Below are 13,971 nucleotides of genomic sequence, written 5' to 3' on the forward strand. Positions count from 1 at the left end.
AGCAAATTTTTCTGCAGCATCGGGTTGACCCCTCAGTTCCTGTTGGGAATGATGCAGAGTTGGGAGCACCATTTGATGCAGTATTTGCTCTTGCAGACATAAGGAAAGTGGCTCCCTTACCATGTGACATAGAGGAAATGAAGCAGACCGAAACAGAGAAGAACAGAAGAAAACAGAGAAAAACAGAGGCGCAACGCCTATGAAAATCATTTATTCCTTTATAGTGAGAATGAATATACATATATAGAGCAATTCTCTGTGCTGCCGTGGTACAATATGGATTTTTTTTTTAATCCTTCAAATTCTGTTGTTGAGATGCCTTCGAGTCGTTGAATCCTTCTAGTGCTTTCTATCTGCACGTCATTGTGAGACAAGTACATTTTATGACAAATATTTGCTTCGTCACACGTACTGAACTCTATATCATCTTTCCATCTTTCTTGTGTATGGGAATCTCTCTTTCTCTGCAACATAATGACTCGTGCTTTCATCCCAGGAAAGGTGGTCAACAAAATACTGAGATGCATCTAACTAAAAACTAGCTATAACTTCACAGTTCACGCACTAGATCTTCACCGAAGGCTGAAGTTCCCACTTAAGCTCACATTCTTGTAAAATACAAGGCTTACTTTTCATTCATTGGGTGCTGCCCCCGCTAAATTTCAACTTGCACCTGGTAACTCCTTTTTTACATTATAGGGAGTTGATTACTTGCACCAAACCCCTAAGATGCTAATCCACAAATGGCAACTGTGAGACTGGGAATGAATTCTTGATCGTATCCAATCACTAAAGCAGTGTTGTGAACATTTGGTTTCGCATTGAATCAGCCAAGTTGCCGATTCATCAATTCAGTTGAATAGGCTATGAATCGCCAAGAAATATGAAAAAAAATTATTTTTAGAAAAATGAAATTATATATAAAAAATTAGTTAAAATTAAGAAAACTCTTGAACATATTCAAAAATAATTGAAGGAGCTCCTGGCACTCTTAAATGGACCACCCTTTTGAATCAGTTCTCCATCGATTCAATTTGAATTAATCCAATCAACCCATGTTGATAGATTGCCAGCAAGGGCAAGTAACCGGAGCCCAAGTATCCCATCATGATCATGATGACTTTGTCTAGTTAGGAGCTGAGTTCTACTTTGAATGAGATTAAGGCTGAATATAAATCTGCTGAATCAAAAAGTGGGGATATGGCAGCTAATTTCTTCTCCTTTTGTTATTGTAAGTTGTAAGGACATGAAATGCAAAATATCCAAAATTTCTGGATCTAGATCCGGTACCTGAACTTCTTATGCAGATCCAGCCTGGAATGTTCTGGTCGGACCTTTTAAGAATCCTAGTAAGAAGTAGAACTGCAAATGGAGCAAAGATTTTTTAAGCAATTTGATCGGAGTTGGAACATGACAATAGGGTGTGAATGTGCATTTGAATCGGATCGCAATTAGTCGATTTGGATTTCACTTGGATTGGGATCAATAATCTGCTGAAAACCATATAATTGGTTTCAATTGAATATCCGGTCCAAACTTATCTTTTTTTGTTTTGATATTCAAATTATTAAAATAAATTCAGTACACTTGACATCATACTCAGTTTGATAGTTGGCCTTCAAGTCTGAGTTGGATCTCTTAAAAACCAGTATTTGATTCCAATCAAAATTTGGTCTTAAGGATCCAATAACATCGCATAAGGATCTGATTTGGGGACATGTTTCTGATTTGGAGATTTTTGGTATTCGGGATTCGTATAAAATACAGTAGGGACTGGTGCTCGACGCCGAATTGTTCGAGTTTTTCTAGACCAGTATGACCATCTGCGGCCCTCGAGAGTTCCGTCCTTGAGTCCCCAGTAATTGGATGTTGGCTTTCTTCTTTTCTGCGAAATCCAGAAATTCGTTTACCTCTCATTAGAGAGAAAGAACGAGGGAGTATGATTCAAGGCTTTTAGTGTGGCATCTTCATAAATTGTTAGTCTTGTTTATTGACAGATGAGATATGCGTAGAGGAGGAAGAAAAGCTTCAAACAATGGAAATGGAATCTTCAGGACTAGCACCGTCACTATTGTTCTATTCTCCATTATCTTGTGTTCGCGGAAGGTTTCTTCTTCCGATGGTTATCAAGGTACCGCATGTCCATAGTCCCACCCATTTGTTTGTTTGTTGCCGGTGAAGTAATTCATTTTATGCGCCTTGTGATGATTTCTACCTGTCTTTACATGCCCTTTTCTTCCTTTGGCGTCATGCTCATATCTTGGTTTAATCTCTTAGTTTCCATGTTTCTGATGTATTGCCTGGTAAATTCTCCTGTTACTATGCTTGTTTGTTGATTTGGCGATGCCGTTTTTGTCTTTGAAAATTTGTCTGTTTGATTGATGTATTGTTCATTTAGGAATTTTCAGTTGGGTTTGAAGGATACCTAGTATAGGTTTTCGAGTTTTGGGATGTCGATCATGGCGATGACTTGATTGGCCGTAACTCGTAGATTGGGGCTTTCACTTGTTGATGGTGCAACTCGCTATCTGTTTCCTGAGTTCAGTCTTCCTTTGCCCCTTGCTTGATGACTCACAGCCTGCAGCTTCTTTGACCTTTTTGTTTTTGCCACTTAAGGGGTTAATATTTCCCCATGTTTCAATTTCCCTAGAGCACCAGTCTTTGGCATTACTTGCAACTTAAGAATGTATTACCTTCCTTATTCACAATCGTAACTGCATTCTGTTTCTTACTTTATCTTATCATTGTCGCATTTGCTGTGGATATCAGTTTTTAGATTTTGATGTTCTGTTCTGCTCAGACATCCTACATCCCTTTGAATCGTAAAAGGCAATCTTTGTTTGTTCTTTTGGAGGAGAGTGTATTGTTATTAACTCAAAATCTTCATCCCTACCTGAGCATGTTTATTTTCTGATTTTGCATTGGATATGACGTCCCTTTTCTACTTTTAAATTTGATCAAGTTATGATGCTGAATTGTGGCTTGGTGCATTGGAATGATGATGATAAATGGCACTTTGATCACATGATTTGGTGTACTTGTATGAAGGACTGTTTTCCGATTTTACTGTCCTCAGGAGCTATGTATTCACAATGTCTCCACTGATCATAGAGATCGTTTACTGTACAAATATACGTTCTTTCGTGCTATTGCAATCTAAGGAATGATGGGGCAATTACATGACAGGGTTAACTTTTAGGAGAGCTTAAAGCAGATAGTGAAAATAGTTCGGGCCAGCTACTTGTTGCTCTTTAGTTATTCTAAGTATTTAAATTTTCCGATGATTTGCTGCATCATTTATCTGGACAATCTGTATTATTATAAAATGATATAATCTGTCATCATATAACATTTTATATTTAAAATCTAGGCTAATTAATCTTCCCTAAGGAGAATTTTGAATCCAAATTGCAATATCACGTGTAAGTGTGTAATGTCTATGAAACCTACAGATAAAATAAGGAAAATCCATTGGAAGCACCTAGGAGAAACAAACTAAGGATGTTATAAATGGCATTGGTATGATAACAGTTTCACTAAATGCTTGAATATGTGAACACTATGTGGCTTTTAGATTTATGCATGGTTGTTTAGAATTCTTCTTACATGGCAAATGAAAAGCTACCTAACTCTTTGGAAACATCTGGTTATCAGTTTATAAATATAACAGCAACTTGGTCATTACAGTTTGCTGCACTAACACTGAAGAAAGCGGAAAATCTTGTGCCTGAAGCTGTATATTCATACCTGTCTTCATTACCAATTGTTGTTGTTTACCATATCAGTGCTCCTTAATTGTATAGATCATCTAGTTAGAATCTTTACCAATGATCACTGTGCCATCTAAAACAATACAGATGCATCCACCAACGAGGGGGCAAACATTCCTCTAGATGGAAATGGAACAGAAACATCAATTATTGAGTATGACTCCATTGCTGATGGGTACTCTGTGGAGAAAGGTGCACATGATATTTGTGCAGATTATCTAATAAAGGAATATGACTTCATCCCAGACTTAGAAGACCTGGGGTGGTGTGATATAGGGGACTTTGGAGGGGAAGTTGAAGACAAGAAAAATCTTGAGGGTGACAGATTGGATGAGGTGAAAAAGGCTGATAGATCATCTCGTGCCTCTTATCTTGGCCTGAATGAGTTTCGCAAAAAAACAATAGGAGAAAAGGGAAAAGGAGTCAACAATCTTGGGAATATCACTCACAGACTTGAGCCTGGTGGAGGTGAATACAATTATGCTGCGGCTTCAAAAGGGGCTAAGGTTTTGGCTCATAACAAAGAAGCAAATGGAGCTGCCAATATTCTGGGCAAAGATAAAGACAAGTACCTGAGAAATCCTTGCTCTGCAGAAGAAAAATTTGTTGTAATCGAACTCTCTGAAGAAACCCTGGTTGATGTGGTTGAAATTGCAAACTTTGAACACTATTCATCCACGTTCAAGGAATTTGAGTTGTTGGGCAGTCTCATTTATCCCACTGAGATTTGGGTCTCTCTTGGAAAATATATTGCAGCGAACTCCAAGCATGCCCAAAGATTTATGCTGTCTGAGCCAAAGTGGGTAAGGTACTTGAAGTTGAACCTCCTCAGTCATTATGGATCAGAATTTTACTGCACATTGAGTTCCGTCAAAGTTTATGGAGTTGATGCTGTAGAACGACTACTAGAAGATTTAATTCCTGTTCCCGAGGAATCATCAGGGCCAGTTTCAACTGCCAATCCTGCTGAGATCCCTCATAAGGCAAATGAGGGTGAGATTGTTCAGGTTCTGAATGGATCTGACCATCCCTCAAAGGTGCACAATGTACAGCCAAAAGCTGATAACATATCCAAGACAGATGCACCAAATGACAAAAATGATGTTTCAAAAGATGCAATCCCTGATCCAGTGAAAGAAATCAGGCAGCAACCAAGTGGAAGAATACCCAGTGACACTGTTCTAAAGATTCTGATGCAAAAAGTGAGGTCATTGGAGCTAAACCTGTCTGTGCTTGAGGATTACCTGCAAGAAGTTAATCGCAGATATTCGAAACTTCTCCCTGATTTGGACAAAGAGCTTTCACAGACTGCATTGCTTCTTGAACAAACTAGGTTGGAGATCAAAGATGTTGTGGAGTGGAAGGAGATGATGGTATGCAATTCATTCAAGTATGGACATAAATAAATGTTTACACGTGCACACAACATTGAACACGAAGCATCTCGGCTGCTTTTACTTCAGTTTGAAGTACCCGTCGTACTGTCTCTTCTTTTCTTTTCAAAGAACATTATGTTGGAAAGAGTGACATAAAATAGATATATTACTTTTATAAAGCCTCGGTCTGTTTGCACTTATTCGTTCGCATTTTGCAAATGTGACAGAACAAAAGCATCGGTAGCCTTCTGACATGGAAGTCCGTGGTCTCATCTCAAATGAATACATTGATCGGAGATAATAACTTCCTCAGGTTAGACCTCCATTTTTGAGTTACTGTTCTCATGAACTAAGTCTGATAATAATCATTGTGTTGGTTTACAATGAATATATTCAAACCAAAGAGAACATATATGCATAAAAAATGTCACTTCTGTGAATATGCAGAAGTTTAATGGCTGTGTTAATGCTGATGCATGTTCTCAATTGTTAACGATGTACCTTTAGTGGCAGAATAATACTGTCTGTTATCCAGTCAGTACAATTAATATAGTAATTCTCTTTATGTTTGTTACAGAACCATCTGTCCAGTGACATTCTGGCCCAAAAGGGGATCTTGAATGTAGCGTAATTGTCCATAAACATTGTCAAGAATATTGGATTCTTAGGCGTATAAATGTTCTTAAAAACCATCAGGCGGTGGTAGGGAGCATAGATAATGGATTCTCAACCAGTTTAAAGAGCGGCTGAAATCATGGTTTCATTGAGCCTTTCAAACTTGTGAACGTCATCTGCTAAAATTTAAAGATTATTTGCTTATTTATCCATTTGGTAGAGCAGGGAGCTTACACGATGCACAGCTTTAATCCCCTTATAAAACTGTAGGTAAAATGTGAAATGTGGGACAGAAACATCACTGATAGCTAAGGTCTAGAATCAATGTACATGTTGTTGCTACTCTTCAGTTAAGAAGCCATTGAAACGTTCACATGAAAATATATTCAATTGAGTTTAAACCTGAAAAGTAAGCCAAATGATGGTGAATATAGAGATTCCTTTGGCCTACAAGGTTCATTCTGTTGAATGTTTTGTAAAAGAATATCTAAACTGCTCTTTTGGATCTGTTGTCCCTTTTTCTTTTAAAATTTTTGCAGGATGGAGATGCAAAAGCTTCTGACCGATCAAAGAAGTCTGGAGAACAAAGAGCTGACCGTGTTGGTTCTGAGTTTCATTCTTGGGTGTTTGGCTTTCCTTAAGTTAGTCTCTGATCAGACTTCGATGATAATTAGTACACGTGAATCACAAAAAATTTGCAGAACAAGCAGGGCTTGGCTCATCCTTCTAATCAGCAATTGTATTATAGTGTTTATCGTCTTATTGTAGTCAATTAGTTGATGCTCTCTCTCTCTCTCTCTCTCTCTCTCTCTCTCTCTCTCTCTCTCTCTCTCTCTGTGTGTGTGTGTGTGTGTGTGTGTATTCCATGAGAACCACCCACTTTGCTTATCATATGGATCCCATTGGCTTCAACATTATGGTGAGAGCTGCAAGTCCTCTGCTTTAAATTCTTGCACCGATTATGAGAAATTGCAACGAGCAACATGTTATATTGCAACTTCTGATGCAAATATACTGCTGAACGGCCCTCATCCATTTACTCCGAATGACAACAAGTGGTTTATACAAAGCAAATGAACTATACAGAGCAAGCAACACAATAAGGGAAGCGACCCCATCAGATTGTTTCCCGCATTTGAGCACAGCGCTGATGGTGTTCCTGCAAGGTTATGGCCTCTGTTGCAGGATCGCGGTTGTAGCTGGAAATTGGATTCCTGCAATTGAGAAGAAAGGCAGCTTAAAAACAATCCCCTTATAATTCCTCAAAAGATCGAAGGGTATCTCTCATTCCCTTTGAGCTTACAGCCAGGACAACTCCGACTTATTTAAAGCCGTACAGCCCTGCTCTTCCCATCACTGTGTTTGGCAGCTTCCAAATCTTCCAACTTGTTAATGGAAATGTGAGTCTTTAATATTTATGAGCTGTTTGGCGGCAGTAACACATTGTTACTATCTCTGATTTTGTTCAAAATAAGGCAGATTTAAGTCACCTCTTAACACACTATTTCATGAATCTGCCTCGTTTTTTTTATCTGATTCATTTCATTGGACAATGAAAATGTGTTATTACTACTAAACGGTTCCTTAACGGTCCAACCTTTCCAAAATCTCATGTTCCACCAACTAATATCACCAATAGAGGTTGAGATCTGGGCCTTCCTACTGAACCAGGAATAAGGGAAAAACTTGGAAGCACTTTTTCCCCGAATAACCAAGTTCGCCAAACTAAAATTGTGATAAATAAGGTGTCTAAATGTGAATTCCTTATTTTTAGCAAAAAACGATCCCGTTCATCTACGAACTTATAAATCGTCTATAAAGAGAGAAATTGATACTCTCTACTGTGCAAGAACAGCCCTGAAGTTTTACGCGGACGCGTGTAAACACGTGAGTGCCTATCGCTTCTCTAGATAAATGAATTTATATTATTAAAAGGTAGAAGATTGACTATGTCTTCTTCTAAGCAATGCGTTTTTTTGGCTACTGTCTTTTGCTTCAAAGGGTACTCTCAAGAGGTTAAGGTAAAGAAAGCAAGATAAACGTCTTTTGATTAGGCATGAAATTGCATATGAAATTGCATCTTACTAACTGGTGTCTTTCAGCGATTCAATTACGAGAAAGACCGAATTCACTTTGAAAAATGGTTGGTTCTGAAACTAATAACTCAATAATGTCTTGAAGTCTTGAAGTACCGGTGAAACAGAAGAAAATAATTAGGCCAAGACGTCCTCATTGAAGATGATGGATGTGAAATTCGTAACCAATCATGTAAGTCGCACGTATGAATTCCATTGATTGTCTGACACTTAATCCTGTTATTAAAAGGATAGCCCTCTTGAAGTTGGTTCCTCAACACTCGCTTTATTCTTCTCAAGTAAGTTTCCCTCGCTTGAAGAAATGCATCAAATTTAGCCCTCATTTAAACAGGTTTCACAAACTCATTTTATGTTTGGTACATTTTACAGAACGAACCACATATACATGATTTTCATGACCCAAGGCTCAGAAAATCTATTAAACAGGTTTCACAAACTCATTTTATGTTTGGTACATTTTACAGAACGAACCACATATACGTGATTTTCATGACCCAAGGCTCAGAAAATCTATGTAAAAATCGACTGATAAGATCTTATGTTCACAATCTAAACCATGTACAAAAGTTTCAAAAGGAGACTCTCTCTCGCTCTCGCTCTCTCTCTCTCTCTCTCTCTCTCTCTCTCTCTCTCATGTTGAGTTGGATCTTGATCCTACAGAAATGGCAGAGTTGGAACTTCAACCAAGGACTTCAACTTGACAATCTTCACCTGTTACAACCACCACAGCTCCTTTTGCCCAATTCGACAAACTTGAGCGATTATGCCGATCGATTCAAACTTGAAGGAAAAGAAGGAAAAAGAAAAGTCATAATCTCATCAAGCCAGCGCGACCTGGAGTCCTATGCATTTCCTGAAGCTTTAAATCTAGGTAAGGATACCTACCAATTTGGTAGAAGAAAAGAGGTAGAGTGCTTATGCGTCCACAATCAAAGTTGTGTATGTACACTAATTCAAGGAAATTTTGAAATGAGAGAAAGGAGGCAGTGTAAACTGTAAAGGAAAATGAACATCATAAACTTATTCAATTGTCTCTACCCATAAAACTCAACCTCATTTAATCTTATTTATGGACTGGAAAATGTAAAGCACGATAGCCTATCCTATCCTGAACAATAACGTAACTATTTCTTATGATACTTTAACATTGATAATTAACAAATTTGATACACTTCATCCGTGAAGGGAACAAAAATTTTTCAGCTTAGAACACTCGTCAAACGCAAAAGATGCATGTCAAACAAAACCTTTCAAATGGTACCTGTAAAACTCTCTAAGTACTCCTACGAATTGAACGGAAAGTTCATAGCTCGAATTGGTTCAACGCACGCCACTCATTTCAATTAAGTTTAACAAGTTCACGAGCTGCACATAAGCTGTTCCGTTTGGTCTAATGAGCCAATCAAGGTCGGGTTGCATTATTAGTTCAAACTTCTTAAAAGGCATTAGGAGTTATTAGTTTTTCAATTTATGCATCTGTGTGCATGTGCACGCATTTTTATGTGAAGTCAGCATGATATATTCTCTTACACACTGCCCAGTAATATATACTCGCGCTTGGAGAGCTAATTTACTTCTTATTCACTTCTTTCGAAGATTATCTGCTTGCACTATCGAACAAAACAGTCGCAACATCAAGTTTTAGCATGAACCGCTTGGCTTAAACAGAGTTTGAGCTACTTAAACAAAAATTGATGAACCAAGCTCAAACATGTCCTACCCATATATTTGAAATGAAATTGTACTTAGAAATTGAAAATGAGTTTATATAGTTGCAGCAGGTTCTCGCTGTCTTGGCAGGCAATCATGGTCCAAATACCATGGGTTCAGTTTTTCTGCAGGACGATGCTATAGGTGTACAATGTGATATCGAGACGGCACGAGCAATGGGTTTTATCATTGCTGCCAAGAGGATCCAAGCCTGAGTTCCCCTTTGAACTACTTGAACCAACTGCAAATGGAGGTTGATCATTGCATTAGCCATTCACTAGTGACCCCAAACTTGCAAGCCTCCAATTCGCAAAATCCATGTTGTTGTGTGTACATTGAAGCAAACTCGGCAAAATAGCCCCGCAACTTTGGAAGAAGGGGTGCACCCTCACAAAAGGGGTCGCAGTGACCATACCCGGGCAAAAGATAATCTGTGAATTCAGAGGCCCTTTTTGTACAAGCCAAACCCACCAAATGAGTGAAGTGCACAACAATGTCAACACATAAGAACAGATAAACATTTTGTTAATTGTCATCTGGAACCTCTTATGCATCTATTAATTTGCTCTGCCCACCAGCACCACCATTTGATATGTCAAACAAACCGTGCAAGTCGTGCTTAATTTCACATTACGTCACACTTAGACTCATGCATAGACATGGAGCTGGTTAAACAAGCTAAGCTTGAGGTGTCATGCTTGCTCGCAATGAGCTTCAAGTGAACGAGCTGATATCAAATAATAGTTTGTTGACGAACGTCAAGCAGGACTAACAATAGCAGCTTTAATTTCTGGTTCCTCAACTTCTTCCTTTCTATAACATCTTCAAAAAGGCCGTTTCCATGTTTCATACATGCCCATATATTTGACGGGGAGTTTACCCCTATTTCGTCAACAAGATATTCGGCTTAAAATTCAATACTTGACCCATATTCTATCCCAAAAGAAGTTTCTTGGCTTAACATTCAATCATCAGCAACATTAAAAGGACGCAAACAACTTGGGGCGATTGCCCTTCACGGAATTGGACGTGACGTAGAAGATTAGTGTAGCTTCCACGTAAGCAGAAGAATGAGCCTCTGCATCTTCAACTATCCAAGATTTACATCTGCTCATCACAACCACTAGTAAAGAACTTGTTTTTCAGGTTAAGACCATCATAAAAATGTATCATCTGCAAAAGGTGAATGAAACACTCCAGCCAATCAAAGCTAACATTTGTCTTTTCCGTTGCCTCCCCGCAACAAACTTCAAGCTAACATTTGTATCACGAGTATCACGCGAACTTACAGTTGATGTAGACTCGTCAATCTCAAAAACTGCTTTCCTGAACTTCCATTTATATGAATGTGCTGAGGTGTTAAATCAGGTCATGATCTTAATGTCCATAACGGCTCCAAGATCAAACAACCATTTGAAAATTCTACACCAACCCCATCATAAGTTGTAGAGAGGCCCACCCTCAGGAGCCGGCTTGTTTTCCGATCACATATAACATCTCATCCTAATGCCACCAACAAAAGATCTTCAATGGAACAAGACAATTGTAGAAGAACCAGCAGCAAGCTAGGGATATTTTACCTTTACAATCATGACCAGCTTAAACTTGATATGCCAAAAATACAATATTCGTAGACTTTGTGATATCTGGTTCGATTTCAATCACCATAATAGAAATAAGAGAGAAAAGAATTCTATAAATGGAGAAGTAACAAGAAGACCTGCTCCCAAACCTAATTCACTAGATTAATCAATACAGTTCCAAGTTGGACAAATTTGCCCCCGTTACACCAGTATATGGGATTAATAAAAAAATTCTACACATGATTAAAATCAGTGTCCACCATATAACAGACGTGTCTGAATTTGAAACTAGATCCAAAAACGACTTCTCATTTTACTACCCTCCTTCGAGCTGTACATGGTCTTTAACCCTGCACAACATGTTGATGCTTCGTCAGCATTTTTATTAAAGAGGTCAGCAATTTGATCTTCTGTCCGAACATGGCATATTTCCCTCTCTTTATCCTTCACATATCCATGTGCTTCATGTGGCAGTGATGAATGGGATTAGAGTCAACGCTGATGTCACTCCAACAACAATAAAGATCAAACGACCTTCCCTTACATCGCCCAATAAATGTTGAACCCATATGACTTCAACAGTCCCAGCAGCCATGGACCTATATTCGGCTTTCATATTCCATCTTGTCACATTCTTTTGTTTTCAACTAGACCACTCCACGAAACAAGATTTTGCCTAATAAAAATACATCACCTAGAAATAGATCTCTGTCAGGTTCTCCAATCCAATATGGATCTGTATCAGTACTAGGTTCATGTAGAAAAAAATGATAACTAACCATCCCAACTTTTCCATTATTTTGCAGAAGGACCTTTCTCTTCACCGAAAAAGCATCGACAGCATTATGTCCGACATCTGTAATGACTGCAGGTTAGCTAATCATTTGCTGTGGGGAACAGACAAGATGGCTGGCATCCTTCGTCTGTACCTTCTGCACTCATCCGAGGATCACAACCTTCTGCTGAGCATCGTGTTTCTAGTTATAGGGACCACATATCCTCAATATTTTGTTCATCAAGCACAATTCTAGAAATCTTGATGTGCTTGGCAACAGGATCACAGCACTTGTACCCCTACACTTGTCTGCATACTCAACGAACCTGTTTTTTACTGCTTTCTCCTTAAACTTGTTTCCTCAAAGACATATCATAAGAACAAGACATAGCCAACAACACGCACCCCATGACCAGTGTCGTCCAATAAGTGTGAAAAGAGGAGACTTGTGCTCTAAAATTCAACAAAAGCAGACCGTTAAATCGCATCGACAGTTGCGTGAAAAGCTTGTCATAAGGCTAACAAGCACCTTACGAACAGAAAGCATGTTTACGGGACTTTCAACAATATGAGGATGTTTGCATTCAGTCACTCCATTTTGTTAAGGAGTGTATTGGCAAGAGATGTCGATTTAGCTCATTCTCTCGAGAAAGCCAATAAGGTCATCTGAAAAATGTTCTATCACAGCAACTCATAAGGAGGCAACTGACTCTTACACAACTCGCAACTAGAACACCTTTTAACATCCGAAATTATACATTGACTCGACTTTGGAATGAGATTCTCTCCCACAATTTCTTCAATAAAAACACGATTATAATGACTTAAATGACTATAACACGGATCTGAAACATAACATTGAGAGGTATTAGAATGACAAAACTATGAAGAAGGCTTTGAATGACAAACTGTAGAGTGACCCTCGAAGATATACATATCCCCTTCCCTCCAGCGAACATCTCCTTCATCCGAAGAACCTTGACATACACAGAAAAGGAAATAATTTTGACATAAGAATTTATATCATCAACACGGTTGGAAAGTAGAAACTATGTTTGTAAATGTATTGATGTCGAGAGCAACACATTAGAGAAAACTAGAGGGGAACCAGACATAGGAATTTGAGCACTAGCCCTATGAGTGATGGGATAGTATGAACCATCTCACGTGACTATATTGCCCTCTCAAAAATCAGGAGACAAAACTCAATAACTTACCTACACTGCCTCTCACATGAGTGGCAGCCTCAAAATCCACGTATCTAATAGGAGCCGTTGCATATCACCACTTGGTTTCAAACCTTGAGCCACTGTTTATTCCCGGATCTATTTCTTTTACCTTACTATGTAAATTAAACCAATAAACTGCTTTGATACCCTTTTCATTGCATTAAAAACATGTAGGGGCTCTTCTTTGACTTCACGAATTGCCTCCCCTTAAAATAGGTAGTACACTACAATTTCTCTAGCCAAAACAACCACGTCCGCTGCCTCATTGATACCCATCGTTTCCACATCCAAAGCCTGACGAAGTATCTGTAGCCAAGGCAATATGAAAATTTTGCATGTTCATCACTGCCTGTTATGTGTTTCATGCCCATTTCATATGGAAGGAATTTTCCTTGAAACTTTTCAAAACTAGCAACACATGTAAGCATAAATGGGCTATAGACAACATGCATTATTCAAATCCAAGTACATTCAAAGTCTCTTAGACTTTATTGATGGATTTCATCCGGTTCATATACTCCATAACCAATGGTGAACCCTTTCTAAGATTTTGAAACTCTATATTTCAGGTATAGGACCTGTGCTTCTAATATCTGAGAATACGGCTGCCCAAGCTTACTCTACAGTTGTGCAATCATTAGGTACGGAGAGCAACACTTCCTGGGAAAGTGTTGAGGTGATACATACAACCAACAACTGATCCCGCATCATCAAGCAGTAACCTCTAGATTTTGAACTAGCTGAGAAGACATTCCTTTGTCATTCCTTGTTTCCTGCGAAATGTACTGATGAGACCGGAGGAGAACCCCTCCCACAT

The 13,971-nt window shown here is 38.6% G+C and overlaps 1 protein-coding gene across 1 annotated transcript; it reads left to right on the plus strand.

Annotated features, from left to right (window-relative positions):
- The first annotated feature begins 1,771 nt into the window (after positions 1–1,771).
- LOC116261288 (SUN domain-containing protein 3-like) lies at positions 1,772–6,546 on the plus strand. The gene is made up of 4 exons (XM_031639984.2): positions 1,772–2,131; positions 3,858–5,143; positions 5,374–5,459; positions 6,301–6,546. Exons 1-4 carry the CDS (start codon positions 2,005–2,007, stop codon positions 6,527–6,529), a joined length of 1,728 nt encoding a protein of 575 aa, XP_031495844.1. The 5' UTR covers positions 1,772–2,004; the 3' UTR covers positions 6,530–6,546.
- Positions 6,547–13,971: the final 7,425 nt, after the last annotated feature.

The sequence above is a fragment of the Nymphaea colorata genome, chromosome 9 (assembly GCF_008831285.2).
Source record: "Nymphaea colorata isolate Beijing-Zhang1983 chromosome 9, ASM883128v2, whole genome shotgun sequence".
Lineage (NCBI taxonomy): Eukaryota > Viridiplantae > Streptophyta > Magnoliopsida > Nymphaeales > Nymphaeaceae > Nymphaea > Nymphaea colorata.

Coding starts and splice junctions, on each gene's coding strand:
- LOC116261288 (XM_031639984.2), top strand. CDS start 2,005: ATGCGTAGAGGAGGAAGAAAAGCTTCAAACAATGGAAATGGAATCTTC. Junction 2,132..3,857: donor TTCTTCCGATGGTTATCAAG/GTACCGCATGTC, acceptor AAAACAATACAG/ATGCATCCACCAACGAGGGG. Junction 5,144..5,373: donor TGGAGTGGAAGGAGATGATG/GTATGCAATTCA, acceptor CAAATGTGACAG/AACAAAAGCATCGGTAGCCT.